The sequence below is a fragment of the Zonotrichia leucophrys genome, chromosome 8, assembly GCF_028769735.1.
Source record: "Zonotrichia leucophrys gambelii isolate GWCS_2022_RI chromosome 8, RI_Zleu_2.0, whole genome shotgun sequence".
Taxonomy (NCBI): Eukaryota; Metazoa; Chordata; class Aves; order Passeriformes; family Passerellidae; genus Zonotrichia; species Zonotrichia leucophrys.
The window spans coordinates 28,113,282-28,134,734 of record NC_088178.1 but is presented as its reverse complement, the minus strand read 5'-3'; the positions used below and the strand labels follow the sequence as shown (position 1 = coordinate 28,134,734).

Sequence of the window (21,453 nt, the reverse complement as noted above, 5' to 3'; positions counted from 1 at the left end):
TCATGCTGGAAATACAAAGCAAGATCCACGAGGCTAAGCTGTGTATCTAAAAAAAACTAACTCTGAATCTAAAAAAAATGGAGATGGAGGAGACCATCTATGCCAGCCACAATATTCTGTCCAAGGGAATGTCTGTGCCACTCTGATGGCAGACAACACCAGGCTGGGATACAGCATGTAAGAACAATGAAATCTGCATTTACCAGCAGCCCTCAAATGCTGATCACCAGAGCTGCCACGGTGGCCTTATTTTAATTGCTTTGCACAAAATGCATTCCTCTAATTTATAAATGATAAACCCTTAATGGTAAATCAGACCATGTTTTTAATTTGTGGACATTTTATAGAAGAGTTAAACAAGTCATTATACATTAAAGGTGATGCAGAAACCTCTCTCTCCTTCCCTGACAAATGCTCCCACTCCTATTTCGGCCTGTTATTTCCAATATAATTTTAAATACCACAGCAACAGCTCACCTTGAACAAATTGCACCTTTTCTTAAGAAAATAACTGTGGGGCCACACGTCAGAGATGCTGTTATTTTTCCTGACTCACTACCTGCCTTTGGCTGAGGTTTTAAGAAGCACCAGAACTTTCTTTGTGGCCCATAGCAGGATGGATTAGACCGTCCGGGGCATGTCGTGTTAGTACAATAGAGGAACACTTTTAAGACTTTAAAGTCATGTAATACAATTCTAGGCTGGATCTTTCTTGTTAAAAAAAGTAGAATGGGAGTGATTGAAAGAGAAAAGGGCCAATATTTGACAACAGAAATCAGCATAACCTCCTAACAGCGGCAGTCATGGATGACTGCCCTTTGACCCGGGGAGATTATGTGGGATTTCAATGACAACAGCTGGAAGTGAGCATGTGAGAATAGAGAACACAGATCTGAGGCCTCCTACAAAAGACTGCACAATCCCTGCCCAGATCTGAGTGTTGATTAGAAATTGTTTCCTGGTCCTGGCTTAATAGACTGTGATAATGAAAGTTTTGTTAACCCTTCACAATATGCAAAACCACTGGTCAATGATTTGCCTTTTTGGGTTTTGGCTAAAAAGTCTGTATCCAGCAGACAGTGAAATTGTCTGTCTAAAATTGCTCGTTTTTGTGGGCGCCCAGAGCTCAAGTTCAGCTCCTTTTCCATATGGTTCGTGGCTATTGGGAATCAATGTCTGCTGGGGATGGCTTGGAGGAGGGACTCTGACCCTTCCCTAAGGAACCCATCTGAGCAGGGATGCTCCAGAGGTGAACCAGAACACAAATACATGTGTAACCTCTCCCTGTGTGCTACCTTTCCTACTCGTGGCACTTTAGAATCTCTAATGAGAAAAATGCCTAATTATGCTTTTGATATTTGTCATATGGAGCTTCAGAGTCTGGGCTGCAAATTAATAAACGTGGGACCACAGCAAACATGGCATCAGGTGTGTCACCAACAGCCTGATCCTGCCAGGATCCACTGCAGCCTCAGCTCTTGGGAGATTCCAACTCATTTTATATTTAAGTGCAGAGATAGTGGAATTAATGGAAACTTATTACCGTTAATGAAGCGATTACAGATTGCAATCAATCATGTCAGGTTTTGTCCAAGTGGTGGCACACGGGTAGCTCCTTTCTCTTGAAGACAAAGGTCTTCTTGAAACATTGAAAGCATTTCAATTCACATTAAAGACCTTGTGTAATGGAAACCATTCCAAGATCTAAGATGTCTGCTGTGGGTTTTCATTTCCGATGACTCCTCACATCACTGGGTACTTTTCAGTACTCGTGTGTGTGAGAAATCAGTTAAATACCGTTTTTTGATATAATGATAAAAATTTAGAATCTCCCTGTCTACCATAAACCCAATTTGATAAAAAAACCTGCATTAATACCGATAGGGGCCTATAGCTTGAAAAACAACAGATGTCTTAAATTAGCATATTTCTGTTTCAGGTCCTCCATCCAAAAATGAAATATTAAAGAAAAGAAGAAAAAAATCATTATAAATGGTCATACTCATTTGGCAGCTTACAAAATAATATGCCTCCTCAAAAGCGTTTCAAAGTAAATGAGATGAAATCTACCTTGGGATAATAATTCTGGAATATTTATAGCATCCAACAATAAAAAGAGTAATAAAAAGAAAAGCCTGCCTCCCTGAAAATAATAATATGAAGGAGTTATTTATCTTCATATTTTCACATCAACCCTTGGTTACAAGAGCAATGACAGCTGAGATCTCCAAGGTCTGTGGTGGTACTGGCAGTGACTCAGTGTCCAAATGGAGCTGCCAGGGAAAGCTGGCAGCATGTGGTGCTGCAGGGTGCTCCCACCAACAGGCACCCACCCACCCCATAGGAAATTTGGAGGGGGGAAGACCCAGAAGGGAATATTGCCATCCCTGCCCATCTCCATCTCCAAGGCTTCCAGAAAATAATGTCCTAATCATGAGCTCAGGATTGCGCTAACCTCAGGAACCCCCAGACAGCTGGGAAACCTCCTAAAGAGAATAATGCAAAGATCAAAATTCTATCCACTGGTTGTTTTTTGATGTTTTTGTTTTATTTTTTGACCTTATTTCTGGTGATGCCTGAAAATGTGGGTTTGTACAACACACTTGTCTGCGGCCGATCGGGCACGCTCCATCAGCCGCCCTTGCTCCTTTCTCCATCCCCTGCCCTTGCTCCTCTCTTCATCCTCTGCCCTTCCTCCTCTCCCTCCTCACCAAGCATCAGCTGCTATTTTGCCTCCTGAATCTGCCTGTCCATGGGTTTCTGGGATGCTGCTGGCAGGAGGAAGGAGCCGATGGCAGGGCTGTGTGCTGTGGCCGCGTTCCGGACCGCACGCCACCGGAGCGTGCCTTGGAACATGCAGAGTCTACTTGGGTTTGCACTGCTCCAAATTAGAATTTAGCTACAGTATTAATGCCATAAATATTATTGTTCATGCTGTGTGAAGAACATCAGTGTGAAAATAAACGTAAGGATATTTAAAAACTGGTGTGGAATACTTAGGTATTCAGACTAATCACGGGCTGAAATAAGCACATTTGTTTCAAATCCTGTTTATAGCACCGCAGCCCCTCCCTCCTTTAAATCTTCCTCTTAACCATAGTGATGTTTATTGAATACCTGTCATTTCTCCAGCAGCATGTGCCAACAGCGGCTCACCAGTGCCAGGCTGCATGAAAACCCTTCTGTCTCCTATTCTCCAAGGGGCTCCCTCAGATCAACCACTACCATACCCAATACACTGAAACCCATAAATTTGCAGATACTGTAGTCAAAATTCTTAACAGGAAAGTGCACCCATTTTGCCCAGTGTAGCATACTGAAATATCACATGGTGAGAAGCATTTCTCACCATGTGTAAACTGTCAATTTGATTTGAAATTAAAATTTTTGATTAACATGAGCATTTCTGAGCCTCCCGCTGGCAGCAGCCCTATTGCTGAAAAGTGACATGATTTGTGACACACATGCTGTACAGAAGCCCCATGCCAGCAATTGTTAAAACCATTTTCATTCTGCTTTAATACGGTATGACACTCAGGAAAATAATTTTAATATTTAGGAGAAAGAGGGCAAAGGCTTAAGGACTGAAGTCCTTTATGGGTGTAAAGCGGGATTAGAGCGGCACGGAAAATCGGCACGGAGGTCTCCCCATCTCACAAGTCATGTCTCTTTTCAGCAACAGGAACCATCTGCAGGAGGCTAAGAAAGGTCCACGCCGAAGCACAAAGCCTTCTTTGAAATCCAGTTGATATTTCAAACACAGCATGATGTACTTTCCACCTATGAATGCCGAGATGCTCGTGCACAGCAAAGCGCTTGCAACTCCAATAATTAAACCCTCTCGGATGGGAGGTAGGATTGTCTGGTTTCCACAGCAGTCTGTTATTTTTCCATGTTTATCATTTCCCCGGAGGTATCAGTGGTCACCGGAGATGCTAACATTTATACGGTGAATTACTTACGAAAGGGGAAAGTTTTGTGACTATTGAGACTTTTAAAGCTGGGAATCTACCTCCTCATCAGGGTGGTGGGAAGATTTTTGCTAGTTTGAACAGCCACCAAGTGACACCAAGAAGCAGGACAGATTTCAGGGCTCTGATGTACACACGGCAGGAGACAAAAGTTCAGAGGGGATTTTTATAAACGTAAGCCTGTGTCACTGCTGCAAGCTGCTGACTCAACTGTGTCACCTGCGTGTTTCTCAGAGTGGATCATTTTTTTTTCCAGTAACATCATGTTCTGAGGAAGTTTATCATGAAACAAGTATCACGAACAGTCATTCTGAGCAGCAGAACAGCTTTGATATGTGTCGACACGCATCTGACTTTTCTTTGAGCTCCTAACACTGTTCATCACATTAAACACTCTGCTCTGCTGGACTCTCTGTTCCTAGTAAACACAGCGATTTCTAATTGCCATAACACAGCAAGTTAAAAAAAACATAGTATTTCAAAAGTAATTTTAGATGGTGAAATGAAATACCAGCATGATTCAGATGCCCTGGAAGTATTCAGGCCTGAACATAAAGCCATGGGCTCATTTACGTTGATAACAGAGCATGGGAACACAATCTGCATGAAAAACACGATCCTCAATAAAGCTCTGATACACAGTTACTAGAAGTATGCAGGTTCTTTTAAATAAGTCTTAAGTTTAAATAAGCATTGTGTGTAAACACCTTGCTGTAATTAGCATTTTGCCAAGAAATTATACAACTGCACTCAAGGATGCTGTAATTATTTCAGGATCTAAAAAACCCTCCCTCAGCTGGTGGGAGACAAGTGCACCCTCCAAGGCTACTCAAAGCTGGACCATGGGAGTCTGAAGCCCTGTGGACACTGAATTAGGGGGCTGTAAAAAGAGGTATTGGGGGGTATTTAATGTAACCCATGTACCCAGACAATATGGTATTATTATTTCCAGGATTCTCTAGGAAAGCCCAGAGTCCTGGAGGAGCTGCTGGGGACAGGGTCAGGTGAGGGCAGCTCCCCTGCCTCACTCTGCTGGGTGATGTGGACACAAACCCTGGTGATTCATCCACTGCTTCTCCTCTCATCCTCCCTTCCTGGCACTCCCCTCTCTTCACACCACCAGCACTTCTAAAGGACTGTGGCAGGACACCATGATAATGGAAGTATCTGCTCAAGATTAGATTGTACAAATGTGATGTGAAAGTAAGGGAGCTGGGCATGGGAGCTAAGTCTTGATCTGGTGGTGGTGGTGTCAGTTCTCAGCTGACACCAATGGTGAGCCAACTGCAATTCACAGTAAACTCCATGTGTATTTACCTGTTGTCCTTGAAATTGAATTTTTGGAGTTTTCTCTCCAGGAGTCTCTCTCATCTATTCTTTGCACAGAACTAACTCTAGCTTTTAGTCTGATGTCTGCTGGTTACACATTAATTATTTTAACTAACTTTACACCTTAGTTATTCCTGTGGCTGGGGAGGGAAGAGATGTGTCACCAGTCACACCATGCCATGCAATCATCTTGCCCTGACTGGCTCCCCTGGGAGAGTGAGGGTGCACGGGCAAAGTGCTGCACACCCCTGGAAGCAGCACAACCCTGTCCTGGGGTGACCCAGGCTCTGCAGGCTCATAGCCCAGGCTCTGACAGGTCTCTGCACCCCCAAGCAGCCCCAGAGACTGAGTGACCGCCTTCCCAAGCTCTGCTGCACTCAGGGTTAACCACAGACAGCACTGGAGAACACCCAGGGTACGAATGGGCAATTCCCCAGCCAAGTCCCAAACCAGGGACATAAATCCAGCGGGAAGAGACTGCTGGGTGTGGAAACCAGCAGCAGAGCCCTGCACCACGGCTGAGACTCCCTTTCCCTTTCATTCTAAGTTTGTGTTTTGTAGGGCAGCATGCCCTGTCTACATTCCTTTACGGACTAAGAATGGACATTTATTAACAAGTACTTGGGCGGACAGCCCAAAACTCCAGACTCCTGGCCTGGGACTGCAGGACAGAGAGGGCCAGTGACCCCCATTTGTGTTTACTGTACTTCCACAGACACATGTTGGTGTGATAGGGGCATTCACTTTCTCAGGTTCAGGCCAAGGTCAGGCCAGAACACAGAACAAGTTTATTTTTCTGGTGTAATCTGCTCAAGCTGCAGCCCAAAGGGGGTCTCAGAGTTCACTCATTGTGAGGGATCCAACATGAACACAGCAAACAGAAGAGACACAGAGGGACCTTGCTCATCCCTCACTCATTTCAAGTGTTTATCCCACATGTGGCAGATTGGGTGGTTCAGGGGAGGTGCTCAGGGAATTGGGATGACATTGGTGGGATGTGCCATCCCAGGAGGGCGCCTGCAGCAACTCAGACATATCCTTGGGGTACCAGTGAGGACCTGGGATGAATCTGTTTCTGGAAGCTGGGTTGGACAGCTAAACCTTTGCACTCCCTTTCCTGTGGTAGAAGATTTTTGCCTTTCTAGACCATCTAACCCATCCCAGCAGTCAGTGTGTGAGGCACAGTGCAATACTCAGCAATGCACAAACATGGCACTGAGGTGGACTGTCCTATCCTCATGTGTTTAAGACAATCTGAAGATACCACAGAGGCCAGGACTTCGTAATTCTGGGCCACACTTAGCAGTCTGGCCTGTGACAGTTTGTACTCTGCCTGACTTTCAAGCTGGCAGGAAAGAATGAAAAAGGAAAAGGAATTCCACTGGCAGAGAGAGCTTTACATTAAACTAAAGCAACTCAGGTAAAAGAAAACCCATCTATTATGGTTTATGATGCATAAACATTCATTTCTTCTCTGATCCTCCTTTGCTTGCATTACTGAAATGCAGAAATAAAGGGAAAAATAATGATGGATGGATTTTGGAAAAGTTAGAGTTCAGCTCAGGATGGATGCGATCCCAAACATTTCAGATTCTTATCTCATCGTAATTGGAATAGCTGAACCTCTCTTGTCTGCAAAATTAGGCAAGGCGTCCTGTGAGAATGGGCTCTTTTTCACAGAAGTTTAGTCCCCAGACACATGAAAGAATGAAAACAAGAACTGGAACAGAACATTTTTACTTTTGAATAATGGCTTCATTTGGGCAGTTTAAGAGCAAGACTTCACTGGAAGAGCTGGGGAGGAAATTCTCTCTTCCAGTGTGCCCATCCCTAGACACATTCTTCTACAGAGCACATGAATGCTTGTCAAAAATGGTAATTTATCTAAGAAACTCCCATTCTGTAGAATTCATAAGAAAAACAGAAAGGGAAAAAGTACATGTGGGCAGTAGATAGCCTGTCCACTCTTCTACTCCCTACATCTAATGATGAAGAAATCATTCAGCCAAGTCCACGTGCCCTGATAGATCCACCTTTGCTCTTGAGCAACTCTGTCTCAACTCTGTCTGCTCTGGATGAGCAGGACAGGGGTGGGCGGCTTCCTCCAGAAGCAAAATCTCAGGTCCAGAGCAATTTGCAGTGTTTGAAACATCTTGGTTTTAAAACTCCCTGAGGTTCAACAGAGAGAGATTAATTCTCAAAAGACCTGGTATCTCCAGTGATTACAGAGGGACAGGAAGGATTTTAGGCTCACCACTGGTGTCTCGTTTTAATGCCTACTGTTAAATCCATGTCTTAGTCCACGTATCATGTCAGCACAGATATGGAAGAAAATTTGCTTTCTTCCCCATTTCTTGCCCCAAGCGATCTCTCTTGACATTCTCCATCCTCACAGTTTTATCTGGCTACTTTTTGTTTGTTTGTTTTTTCAATCCAGAGGCCTGTAAAATACAAGGGCTGCTGAGTTATCCTGGTGTTGCTGCCCTTCATCCGGTTCGTTTGCAGGAGGGAATAATGATCTGTCACCAAGGTAAATTCACTGCCTGGCAGATAATGCCACAGTGTTTCTGCTGCCCATTTCACAGTAAGACATTCTTTTTCAATGATGCTGCATCTCTGTTCTCGTGGGAACAGTTTACGGCTGACATAGCAATAGTAGTAATAACAACTTACATTTATATTGTACATGGGATGATCTTTACTTCCCTCTCCTTCTAACAGTGGACGGCCCCCAGTCCTACTGCAAATCCATCCTTCATGGCCATGGCAGACAGAAATCTGGATTCACTAGCACTGAGCTGCCTCATTGCTCAGCTGCTTGCTGGGGTTGTCACATCCTTTCCAGCCCACTTTGTTATTGATTTAAATGGAGCTGTGGGCCACTTCCCAACCACTGCTATAAGCCTTCCCTCACAAAAATCGGTGGGGATCCCCTCCTGCCTCAAAAGCACAGCCTCCTCAGCCTGTCAAGCTGCTGTCCTGCCTCTCCTGCCCCTCACCTCCTCCCTTCCCCTGCAGCTCCAGCTCTGGCATGCTCGGCTGTACGCTGAAATTGGCTCCCCTCTGCACGGCGTGGGGGACAGGGGCCAGCTCTCTGCATTCTGCTGCCGCAAACTTCCTGAATGCGAATTCCCTGATTCTGAAAATCAGGGCTTTGAGGTCTAACATGTGGGAAAATTGCAGGAGGTCTGCAGTGCAAAGCTGGTCAGGTGGGGACACCCCCCCAAACACCAGCGGGTTTTCAGATGGAGATGCAGCTGTCAAAGAGCCTTCTGCTGCAGATAAAATCTTAAGAGTAAGGAATTAAAGTAGAAAAATAACTGAGACAGAGGTCTGGGTTCTCTGGGTGAGTTAGGGTACAGCCACATAAGTAGTATCCCTCCCTTATGATCCTGGGAGAAGAAATCCCAGCAAAAGCTTTGGCCCAGCATGGTCTGAGAGCTGCTGTTGGTACCCCAGGGAGGGGACTGCTGGGGTACCATGGTGACCCCATGGGAGGGCACATCACAGCCAGGCTGGGGTGCTGGCCATGTGTCCTGCAAGGGCCAAACAGAGAGAAGATAAATATTTGGATCCCCTGGAGCAGCTCCGTCATTTCCTTGTGCCTCCCCTCGGCAGGGATGGAGCGAGGTGCTGGCTCCTCACAGCAGAGTGTGGCTTGCAGCACATCCCCTTGCTTCAAGTGCAAGTGAGGGAGGGCGGGAGGTAATGATTAGAGACACTCTAAAATGATTGCATTAATTGAATCTTATGAAAATGGAAAACAATGGCAGTGGGTAATAATAAAACCCCACTGTAACCACGCACATCTCTTGTTTACTACAAGGTGCTTCACTGACTACAGATCTACTCTGGGGCACAGCAGGAAACTTTTCTCCTTTAAATTTAATCAGCCCTTTTTTGCCTTTTTTTTTTTTCTTCCTTTCAGAGAAAAATACCAGCTATCAGATCTGTGTTTCCCATCCACTCCTAAGACTCCTCAGTGCAGTGCCTGGAGGTGATGGTGTGAACTCACTCAAGAATGTGAAGGCATTTTATAAATCATTTGGTTCCAGCAGGAGGGGGAGAAAGGGAGAAGGCAGAGGGATGATATAGTTTACAGCACACACTCAGCAGTAACTCCCAACTGTCAAACTTCAGCATTTTCTTCAGTTGCAACAGTGGTTAACAAAAAAAAGTTAAGACAGCAGACACGAAAATGCACATAGCAAGCAGCACATTTAATCAACTTGCACCTTCCTACCACCCCACTGCCCAAACCTACCCAGACACTACCACAAGCCAGAAAAAAATTGTCCAAGGGAAGATAGGGCACTGAGAAGGGAGCAGGAACGAACAACACGAACCGCTGTAAACAACTTGCGGCGCCCTTTTTTAGTGCCAGATAACAACAGCAGAGGGAAAGGAGGGTGTTTACAAGTGTGCCTCACTCTCCTCACCTTCCTCCTGCTCCTTTTGCCACGCTCACTACCTCCTGGGAAAATATTTGCGGACCATTGCAAATAAAAGCCTCCTTCTCACTTTCCAAGAAATGGATCTGGTACTTTTCCATTTCGGTCACACTAGAGCCAGGCTTCAGAGGGGATTTTATTCTCACAACTCTATGAGAGCTGCCCTGAACTTTCTTTCCAGTTCCTAGCTAGTAACTTCTGCAATTAAAAAATAGTATCTAATTATCTATAGAAGTGATGGGGCTTTTTCTGGGACCCTGGTATCACTAAAGGGCCCCCCTAAAAACAGCAAAGTCCCCTATGCTGCCTTCAGGAGCTGTGCATTGCCCTTCACATGCACCTTCCTGCTGGGGCACACAACTCCAGGCTTACAAAGTTAAGGTCACTTGGAAAGCACCTGATAAACCCAAGAATCTGCAATATGTGCAGACATACGGGATTTTTCTGAGTGTGCAAACCAAATATGAGTATGAAGGTCTGGATCCATTTGAAAGCAAACCACCTTGTACCTGTAAAACCACAAGATTCATAAAGGTACTACACCACAGGCAGAAACCAGAGGAAGGTGTGAAAAAATGACACACATTTCCATAGTGTGGAGATGTATTTGGAAAGGTCTGGAGGCAGCAAAACACCTTCTGTGCTGGTCAGGAAGTCAGAGGAAAAGAACAAAGGTAAGGGGAAAAGATAAGGGAAAGTGCAATCCCTTATCTACACTTGGACATTCCCATCTGGATGAACCAAGCTCTGGCTGAAGCCACCCACTGAAGTTTAAGTGCTGGCAGTTCAGGTACAGTGAAGGGTAAGTGGGAGGAAAAGCACCTTTTGCTAAGAAGTGTCAGACTGGCTGGGACTGGAGTCACAGAGAATCTCTGATGCCTTTGGGTGGACTTGTTAGAAAACAGAAAGACACCCACCCACCCACTGCCTCTGTCTCTGCCTCAAGCCTTCATCCCCTTCTGAGTCCTGCAGGAAGGGAGCCAGTGCCTCCCCAGGACACAGCACAGCTCCCTGCACACATTCCTAACTTCCAGTGGTTGGACCACAGAGGGCAAAACTTTGGCCAGGGAGCACTTCTGATGGCAGGAGAGCAGCGGTGAGCCAGCCTGGTGTGATCTCTGAGAGAAGGTTTCCCACTCACTGCCACAAAGAGACACCACCTAAGGAGATGTGGAGTAATGAATACTTGGGTGAAGCGACTGATTTCAGAGGGGGCTTTTATCCACAGGCCCTGTATTTATAGTTCAAGCCTTTTCAATTAATACGCACACCCTAAAAGAATTAAACTACTAATTATCACATTTTACTGTGGTTCACAGAACTTTCATCAGATCTAGTAAATGAAATCACGAGTTCAGCAGAAGAAGCTTTACTGCGCCAAATTGTGTCAAGGGTATATCATGTTGATAATAAAAGATCACTTGGTTGGAAGCCTAACCTAGAAGGTTGGGGAGGCGTAAAAAGTTCACATTTTGGATCATGCTGCTCTGGTGTGGGCGTTCTGTGTTTTTTTCTCTTGGTTATTGTGGAAGGCAATTCTCCTGCAAGTAAAATTTTCCCCTTGTCTTACATTACCGAGCATCAGGGAATTTTTACACAGAAAGGCAAACAGAAAGGTTTGGGGTTTTGTTTTGCGAGCCAGACCTTGGCATCACATCCTCCCTCCACTAATAAACTCCCCTCTCCACTCAACAGAAATTAAACGATGCCCACACCACAAACAAACTGCTTTCCCTAAGTGCCCAGCTTCCTGGTGGGCAGGGTGGTGTTCCAAGCATCCTTCAGCCTGTGGTCCGCTCCGGCGGCCGCAATTACCCTGACGCAACCCAGCTCCCAGCTGCTAATTAAACAGCAGCTCTCTCAAGAAGAGAGACATTAAAAACAGTTGTAGTGAAAGCTGGTGGTTGCTCACAGCTCCAGCTGCTGTGTCCTGGGGCGTGGGACACGGGCACAGGATGGCTGCCTGCCCATCCCAGAGCTGGCACAGAGCAGGGGGCAGTGACCTGGCACTGAGGTGCCCTCGGGGCAAAGAAAATCCTTGACCCTGCAAAGGGAAGCTCAGGAGTTCCCTAAGAGGCTGCTCCTGGCCATCCCATTTCCAAGCTGCCCTCTAGATGGCCCTTGCTGTCATCTCATGGATAAAGATTCATGGGACGGAGGATGGGACGGAGCAACAGAATAAAAATGCATTTTTGAAAAGACTTAGAATAATTAGCTGCATTTATGCACCTTATCCATTGGAAGGGTTCATTGCCTTTTTTCTGTACACACACAATGGGAAATAAAAACATATACTGGAGCCACACTTATTTCTCCTCTCCTTTGCAGTGCTCAGCCACTCCAAGCGCAATGAACGCTTCATGTCTTTCAAGCACTGCTTTGTCATGCTATAAGCATTCATTTCATGCTTTGAATATTTCCTGTCATCCTCGCCTTGCATGAATTTTTTGTGGGAATGCTTTGCTCGTGGAGGTTAATGGTGAGCAGCAGTGGAGACTGAAGCCCTCTGTCAGTGCCCAAGGCTGAAGCACTGCAGGTCACTGATGAGAAGGGTCTCCAGCCATGCCCAGCAGAGGCTGCACTGCTGACCCCACTGACGTCCCCACTGCTGGCCTGACTGACAGACAGAGCCATTTGCCATCACTGGATTCCCCCAAGAGAGTGCCAGCCACTGATAAGCAGGCTAAATCCTGAGCCTACCACAGGACCCACTAAATCCTGGAAATGGTGTAACTCTGCCTCACAGTCTGGACTCAGAAAAGAATATGGTATTATAGGGGGAAATGGTGTTTTCTTTCCTAATAATTCAGATGATTCTTCATGACAGTCACGAGTCTGGATGGGAAATACACCTGGACGCTGCAAAGCTTCAATTCTAGGTTATTATGATTGAAATGCTGTATTTCTAGTTCTTTTTGGAAATGTAATGCAATGAAATAAGATGAAGGAAATGCAAGACTACATCGCACATAAGCTAAATTTATAACCAGACATATCTGCTTTTGTTTCCTTGGGAAAAGCTGGCTCTCAGAGCTGCCTGCAGGCACTCTCAGGGGGTGATGAAACACAGGTTGGACCTCAGCAGACCCTTCTTGGCTGATGGGTCCTGTCAGACTCAACAGCCTGTCCTGCCCAGTCCCAGGGCAGCCAGAAGAGACCAGACCCCACCAGCACTCCCAGACTCGGCCACAGCTTCCAAGCCTGGACAAATTTCCCCACTGCTGTTCCCAGTCAGCACACAACGTGATCCGTAAGGGTGCAAATCTGTTCAGAATTTGGTCCTGGCAAGTTCCAAAGGTGCAAACAAGCTGACATCACCAGGAGCTCTGACTTCAGCGCCAGCGATGAGATTCCTTATTGGAAATGCTAAGGGCTTTTTTTTTAAAGCTTTTTCTGAAGAAAGTTAATTTTAGATTAGTCCCTCAGGCTGTGATAACTCCTCAGCGTGGCTCTGTAAACAAGAGAGGAGAGTCTTCTTGCATTTATAAGATTCTGATGCAAATAATCCCATGAACAAGAACATTAATAAAAGCTGCCGTTACTGTATTCCTGCCTTTGCAGCTGTAACTGATAGAAAACTTTCTCTGCAAGGCTAAGTTATCTCCTGAAAATGAGGTGTTTCAGGAATGTTAGTCATCTGAGACTGTGTGTTTTCTAACAGCACCAGTTCCAGCACGGTGTGTTCAGGGGGCTGCTCGTGTCCTTGCACTCCTCAGGTGGGAGCTGAGGGGCTTATCCAAGGACAGGGGAGCCTCCAGACAAACCCAGCACCTCCTTGGAGAGCTGGCATCGAGCTCTGTTTTAAATTTGGCTGTGGAATGAACTGGATGTCCCTCAGCTGCCATTTAACCTGGGATGAGTGATGGGGACAGCCACAAGAGCAGTCACCAGCTCTGTGCTTGGGATGAGTGTTTGAAGGGTGAGCTCTGAGTTCAAGATGCTTCCCCTGGCCCAATCTATCACGCTGCTTGGAATGCCACATTTGGGACCAGAAGGAAAACATTCACAAAGGGACTGGGCTCTGCAGCCTGTTAGTTTAGGCTTAGGGGTCTTCCCACACATAATCTCCTCCTCCCTTTCAGCCAAAGCTAAATCATGCCTTCCGTGACCAGCTTTGCCTGTAGAAGAAGAAACTTCTCTTTGCATTTGTTCCCACTGTGGCCTTGTCTTCCCCCCACAGCTCAAGGACCAGAAATTCTTCATTTCTGTTTTTAGGCATGGAAAAATAAGCATATACTTAAGCATTTTTCTAAGGTTTAATACTCAAGTCCAACCCTACTTAAGCAAGGAATTCACAGATGATATTTACAAGTCCAGTGTAATTACTGCAGGGCTGAAAAACGAGTTCTGCCAGTTACAGTGCATCAGTGTTTTTCTTTTTTCTTTCTTTTTTTTTTTAATGTTTCAATGAACAATGTGCCTTTCATTTCCTGCAGTGCTGTTCAGGTACTTGCAGCTCAAAGCAGTGAGACTGCATTAAAGCCAAAAAGCATTTAGTTTGGGCATTACACATTTTTATTTTTTAGAGAAATGCCTCTCCCTCTTCAGAAATTGTTTGAGCAATGGATTTGGCACACATTTGCAATCAGCTGTAATAATGAAAGCTGCCCTGCTCACTTGAAATGGGAGAATTTACCAACTTCTTTAAAAAGAGCTCGCTCATCTACAATCAAAGTGCTGTGCTACCATCTCTGAGCCACCAAATCAGAGTCCCCTGCTGGAGAGCAGCTGTCAGAAATGACACAGCATTCTCCTGCTCTGCACTGCACACCTCGTGTGCACCTTTACGCTGCACTAATTCATTCACCAGTGCCACCACATCAAACACAAACCCTGCCTGACATCCCTTCACTGACAGCAGCACCACAGTCATTAACTGCTCTGCTACATCCTCCCTGCCTCTCTCCAGAGCTCAGCTCCTCATGGAGCAGAGCAGGATCCGACTTTTCATATTCTCTGAAAGCCAAAATGGCAAATATCGCCACTTTGCAGGCAAAAAGAGCAAAAGGTTTCCCTACAAAAGTTTAAAATAATCCTACTTACAAAAAGAAAATCTATCTGATAGCTGTTTCCACCACTGAAAGTGAGAATAAAAGCCTGAGAGAGTGTCCACAACAGTGCTGAGCTGGGAATTCAGTTGTTCCTGATCCCCAGGCATGCAGTCACTTCACTACATCAGACTACCCATTTTGTCATCCTCCCTTCACTGAAAACTAGTTTGTTTATAAAACACAACACCAAACCAGTGCATTTAACAAGCTTTTAAAATCAATAACGCCCCCCCCTTTTTTTTTTTTTGATTGGGTGAATTGCAAAATCACTTTGTGGTGCCAACTGAAATGAAGCTTTTACATACCATTAGGCAACTACAAAAGTGGGGAATTTTCCACATGGGTGTTCCACCCAGAAAAAATCCCTTGTTTTAGCAAAATATCAGGGCATGAAAAAATGTTCTTGCCTTTCAGATGAAGTCGCTGGCCACTTTCATTATTGCTCCTGCAAATTTCCTCACCCATCTAACAAACAGAGGAATTCTGGATTTTCTGCCTCTCCCCAAAAAGCTGTTTCCCATGGTGACAGAGCAGCACTGTGCACACCCTGTGTTGGTTTTACCCCCAGCTCCAGCACAAAACATCTGGACCTTGGACTGTCCATGCACCAACAAGCCCTGTCTTGCCTGCATGTTTCCCTTTCATGGCCACCATGCTGCATCTCTGCCCTTAGAAATAATTAAATGCTTAATATTTCTGTTAAATATTTGCAGTGGTGACTGGATGGCTGCCTGGAGACTATTCTGGCTGCCTGGAGACTATTCTGGCTTAAGGAAGGCTGAGGGAAAGAGCAGAGTTGGTGTTGAAGCCACCACTAAGAGCAGAAGGTGTCACCACCTTCCCTGTCTGTGATGATCTTGCTCCAGAAAATGAACCAGCAAAACCCACTAGAAAAACACCAGGAGTGGTTCTAAAAAAAAAAAAGCTTTTTTTTTCCCATGAACTTCACTTCAATGAAGGTTAGGCACACAGGCTTTGCAAAACAACACATACAATTTAGGATGATAAATTAAAATCTGTAGTAGGAGGCCTTCTTTTTCAGGGCCGTATAGTTGACCCTTCTGAACCTACATTACTCAAGGTATGCAAAATATATGTGTATAATAAATAGCTCTAGAATTTATGGAGTGGAACAGAAAGGATATTAACAGGCAAGTAGAGAGGCTGTATAACCCTCACAAGGCCTTTAAAGATTTATTTTTTTAAAATGAAGGAATGCATGCATGGAAAAGGCAGCCCTGAATCGATACACTTCTTTGTGCCTTCCAGAAACACATGCAAAAATGCTTCCAAATCTGCCCTCAATCTGGTCACTCCACTGTTGGCATCAGTGGGAATGAGATTATTCACGATTCTATTTTTTCTTCGACTCAAAAAAAAAAAAAAAGAAAAAAAATAATTAAAAAAAATTTTTCCTCTCTGTGTGGGCTCATTCCCACTCTCAGTAAAATCAATTACGAGCCTCCCATTGACTCCTGAGGGATTTGGATCAGGCCCTGTGGAAGTGGGTCTACAGCAAGTGTAGAACAACGCAGTTAATATGATTTATTGTGTCCGTTCCTGTGCGTGCAGTTTTTCATTTTCTAAAGGCTGCAGTTTTGCTTTCATCCTCACGTCCAGGAGATAAGAGCTGCAGATTTGTGTTGATCTATGCTGGGTACCGCGGGGCTGGGGGCTGTGTGTGCAGGGAACGAGCTCAGCCTGCCCGGGGGGGAAGGAGCCCTTCAGGGCCAGCTCTGGCTCAGAAAATCTCCCACACACGCACTGCAGAAGGTGCACAGCCACTGAGGAGGCTGCTGCTGCGGTGGGGAAAAAATACCCTTTAGTAAAACTGAGAAAAAAAAAAAAAAGAAAAATCCTTTTCCTGTTTATTAAAAAAAAAAAAAAATTAAAAAGTACCTTTTGCAGGTCAGCAGCAAAGTTCCAAGAATTCGCTAAAAGATTGTTTTACAAAGAGGACTCAGGCTTCAAATCAGAGATATTTCATTTCACTAGGCTTTTACAGATTCTACATTATTAAACACTGACATTGCTGCTTTTCGGGGCAGTTCTTGAGTAGCAAGCTTTGTTAAAGACTAAGAAACTGCAGGGTAAGATGAACTGTGCTTTAATAGCTGAGAAAGAATATTATCTAAACATGAAATAATAACATGCTTGGTGCCTAATACATTCTAAATTAAAATATGATTTAATAAACACAGGCAACATATTCCCCATAAAAAAAAATAGCAGAATTGGCAGAACAAAAATCACAGTTTAGTCAGTTCTTCTCTTAACCTTGCAATCCTTTGGCTACAAATTAGAATTTCTGTGAACAGGATTGATAAGGGAAATTAGGCGCTGTCTTTCAGAAACAACAGCCATGTTTTAAGATGGTATGTTTAGAGATGAACAGCACAAAATCTATCAAAATATGAAACCTTTCATATCTAATGGGAGGAAAACACAGGAGCCCAAATAGCCAAAATCTCAGCAGCCCCATGAGCCCTATGTTCCATGTCCTAGGATTCATGCTGCTAGTTCATAGGTTTTTATGTACCTAAACCTCTTTTTCTTCCCTTAATATGAAACCCTAACCCCAAAGCAGTCCAGAGGAAGCCCCTCAGCCTCACTGTCCCTTGTAGGGATTTTAAGGCAAAGCAGTTATTGCTCTGTGAAAGGGAAATCACACATGTATTACTACAGATACAGTATTTCTACATGGATTTACACACCCCAGAAATGGTGATTCAGAGGCATAAACCCTTCACACAAATTCTCTTTCCTGTAGAGTAGACCCCAAGTACAGTGGATAACACAATCTACATTTAGGTCTTACAAAAACAACAAAAAAGTTCTGGTTATAGATAAAAGAAGTCAAGAAAAACTACTAATAATAATCATCCCTCATTCTAAGTCCTAAATATAAGTAATAAAACAAAACTCAGTTGCCGATGGGCCAACAAAAATTGTTGAGGTCTACCTCAGCTAAACACAAAGAGGAAGAGAAGCTGTTCCATTACACACATAGCCATCTTTTCACATACAGAAATCCACAGAAATCCACTATTACTGAATGATTTTTGTTTTCCAGGCTGCTTCACAAAGCAAGCCATTGGTCCAGCAGAAGCCATCGCTTCCACTTTGAATGCAGAGAATATGAGTTTTCCCAAAAGTGCAAGTTCTTCTAATGCTTCCACTGCAGCCACTGCCACTGGAGAACATGGAGAGAAGCACCAAGGAGCTGTGGCTGAACCTCCCTGATCTGTTTTCCTGTTGTATCTACACCCCTGAATATCTTGACTCAAGGCCCAGGGACTGAAAGCCTTTGCTATGGAGGAATAAGGATAAGGGTTGCATACAGCAGGCTCTTTGATGGCATCTCCCTAATTAAAATTAATTTTAAAAGGGGGGAAAAAAAAAGTGTCTCTCCAGGACTGGACAAAGAAATGCTACCTTAGATTAGTGAAGCAGTAGCATTTTAACTATGAGGAGAGTGCACAACCTATTTGTAGCCAACCCATGTCAATTATTCTGAATCATCTTTTTATATTAGACATGGGAAAAAAAAAATCTTTATAAATATGGGCTGTTTTAATATCCCAAAGCAGGAGCAGCAGGTAAGAACTTACCATTTTCTGGCTGGTCCTTAATATCAGCTTCACTTGGCTGGCTGGGACTTTCAGATTGACTTGAATCTGAAAAACATAAAATACAGCCAAAAATTACAGGGTCTGCTGTGGAAAATAGATCAGAGGCGCCAGACTTCCTCAAAAGGCTGAGAGTACAAACTGAGGACAGGAGTGTTGCACTAGGACATGATAATGGCAAAAGTCCCGTGCCTAGGTAATACGTTTGCTAGCCAGAAAAAAAGGAAAAAAATAAAAAGAAAAAATTAAAAAAGGGAATCTTGTTTGTGGCACTACACAGAGTGCTTGGGGTGTGTGTGTGTTGGCATAAATTAAGCTTTGAGAATCCTTCTTTTTAAAGAAGGCATATTTAAATGACTCTCCTACATGTTTTTTTATAATGCAGCCTCTATGTTGTATACAAACCAGAGCCTTACTCCAACACATAGTAAAGTCTCAAAACATATCTCCAAGCAGGCATAGAAAGGTAACTTAGCAACCCTACATAGTCGGGGAGATTGTTGGCTACACATTTCTGGAACAAAATCTGCAAAACTGAGGGAAGAGCTGATTTTTTTTGGCGTGCTTTCGCAGTGGTTACAGCACCACAAGATCCCTAAAACGCTCGGTGCTGGTGGTGATTTGCAGTGGTATAAGTGAGTCCAGATACTGGGTGACCTGCTTTAGAACTTGTGTAAATAATCCCACAAACCTCCCAGCTAACACTCTCCAACGAGCAAAATTTATTTGCCTAAAATAATAAAATGATCTATAAAAGGGTGTGTGTAAATATGAGCGTTTTGCATTTTTTACACGTTATTAACTCTACTTTATGTGAAGATGATCGCTCTTTGGTCCAAAAATTATTCTTAGTGGAAGCTTTAGTCAAACAGTATTTTCCTTCTTAATTATTTCTGTCACTATGGACTGGGAAAAAAAAGTCCCTTTACCTGTGGGAAAAAATATTTTTTAAGAAATCCCTCAAATAACTGTTTTTGTACAATGAATACATTTTTTTTCCTTTCCCCAGAAATTGTTCTGTAATTTATTGATCCTGTAGAAAAAGTTTTTGCTGTGAAACAAAACTTAGGCGACGAAACCGCTTGCTAATGCCTCAACACCACCCCTCATCGTGGCAAACCCATTTTCTGACTTCACCTTGACTTTGCAGAGTTTGGAACTAGCTGTCTGAAATTTGACCACATTTCAGTGAGAAGTCAATGCAAGATCAAAAGGTCACGACACTTAACTGTGATTAAATTGAAAATCTTACTTCTATTGCAACAGAGTCATAACACCACCCCTTCTTTTTCTTTGAGGTATTAATAGTGCTGGAAGAAGCAGTACTACTAGTGACCTTGGGTCAAGCAATGCTAATTTATTGCTTTAAAAAGGTTCCTTGCTTTTAAGCAAATGAAGATTTTAATTACCGCAGAGCACTATAAAGAAAATGCCTATTTTAAATATTCAAATTATATTTTTACCTGCTGACTGTCTGCTTTAGGTATCATTCAGAAGCTTAGAGGACAATCTTGTATAAATTAAAAACTACAAGTAAAAAAAAAAAGCACCCACAAAACAAAACTTGATGAATTTCAGAATATAACCACTCAGAATATTTAGCGAAGAAAGCTTCAGACAGGATACTTCTATTAGAAATCAATTAAATTTCCCTAAAAAGTGATATATACCCAGTATGTCACAGAATCTATTTCCTCTCTTTTGAATTTATTATTTTTAATAATTTTGCCAATGAAGCTAAAGGGGAGAAAAAAAAATCCTCACTTCTGCAATTTTGTTTTAAATATTGATCTACTGAATAATCTCTCCCCGAAGCTGAAATCAGTGCCAGCAGATACACTATGGGGGTAACACGCACAGCGCTGTTGTATTCTGGATTTTGGCAAGAAGTTTCGCGTTTCCGATACCGCAAAGGTAGAAACAAAGGTAAAATATTAGGAATGTAAAATATTTAGTTAACGTTCAAAGTCAACATTCAATGGATTTCATTTTACAGGGCGGGCATCAGCCTTTTGCTTATTTTTTAGGTTTTACTTTCCCTCCAGCCAGCCATGGCTCAATCAGAGTTTGGGCTTTATGTTTCAAGTAGGCTAGGAATTCCACAAAAATTTATAGATTTGGAGAAGCTCCTGCTGAAATGTGGGACTGGGAGCGCGTTTCCCTTTCCCAAAATTTTGGAACGTGCCAGGGAGGCGGCGAGAGGGCAGCGGTGGCGGCCGCGGGAGCCGGGCTCGGCGCTGGCACCTTGGCTCCAGCACAGCCCTGCAGCCGGTGGGCAGCACGCACAGCCCGAGCTGCTCCTGGCTGCCTTGGGAGGAACAAACAAAGTACTTTTGTCTGCCTCGAGTGCTGTTTTTCCAACACCAAGGCTGGTGGCACAAGAGGGGCTCCACTGGCCGTAGGACGTTTGTTTGCACGCCGAAGCTTTAACTTTCTCCCTTTATCGCCACCATAGCGTTTTTCCTAATTCTGCTTCCCCGCAACCCACCCCCTTCTGCTGAAATTAAATATTAATTTCCCAGGGAAAGACAACACAGCTTTAAGCACTATTCTTCGTGGAGAGGCGCAGGGCAGTAAAACACAGGACGAGGTGGAATTAAAGCCACTCAATCCTGCGGTGGGGATCACGGGAGGCTACCGAAAACATGGACTGGGCAAGCGTGTGCTCAGCATTGTTATGCAAGGTGGCATCTTGTGGAAACCCCAGATAAGAAGACTGAGTTGAGGCACTTAGCCAAAATGTTTATATGCAGAATTTTGCTTCCCTGATTTTATTCAGATGCCGCAGATGATCCGGCACATATAAATGTGCCGCCACATGGTTAAGGGATTGGCAAAATCAGAGCCGTTGTGTTTTACAGTCTTGCCTAGGACGAGGGAGTCTTGCTCAGCCTCCACCACTCGCTCTCTGCTTTTTCAGCAGTTGGCACTAACTCCTGTCGGGGCTTTTTTGTTGTTTTGCACATGGAAACTTTCAAATTCCAGTTTTCTGAACGTTTAGTGTTTTGCGGGCTCGGCTACG

General features: G+C 44.1%; 1 protein-coding gene across 12 annotated transcripts in view; it reads right to left on the bottom strand.

The window, feature by feature from the left end:
• The window catches only part of NFIA (nuclear factor I A), a 248,570-nt gene that overhangs the window by 94,942 nt on the left and 132,175 nt on the right, over positions 1-21,453 (bottom strand). For 11 of the 12 annotated variants that reach the window (XM_064720355.1, XM_064720357.1, XM_064720356.1 and 8 more), the window contains exon 3: positions 18,414-18,479. The exons of the other annotated variant lie outside the window; for it this stretch is intronic. In XM_064720355.1, coding sequence (XP_064576425.1) covers positions 18,414-18,479 — 66 coding nt within the window. The remainder of the gene's footprint in view (positions 1-18,413; positions 18,480-21,453) is intronic. 12 annotated transcript variants of the gene reach the window in all.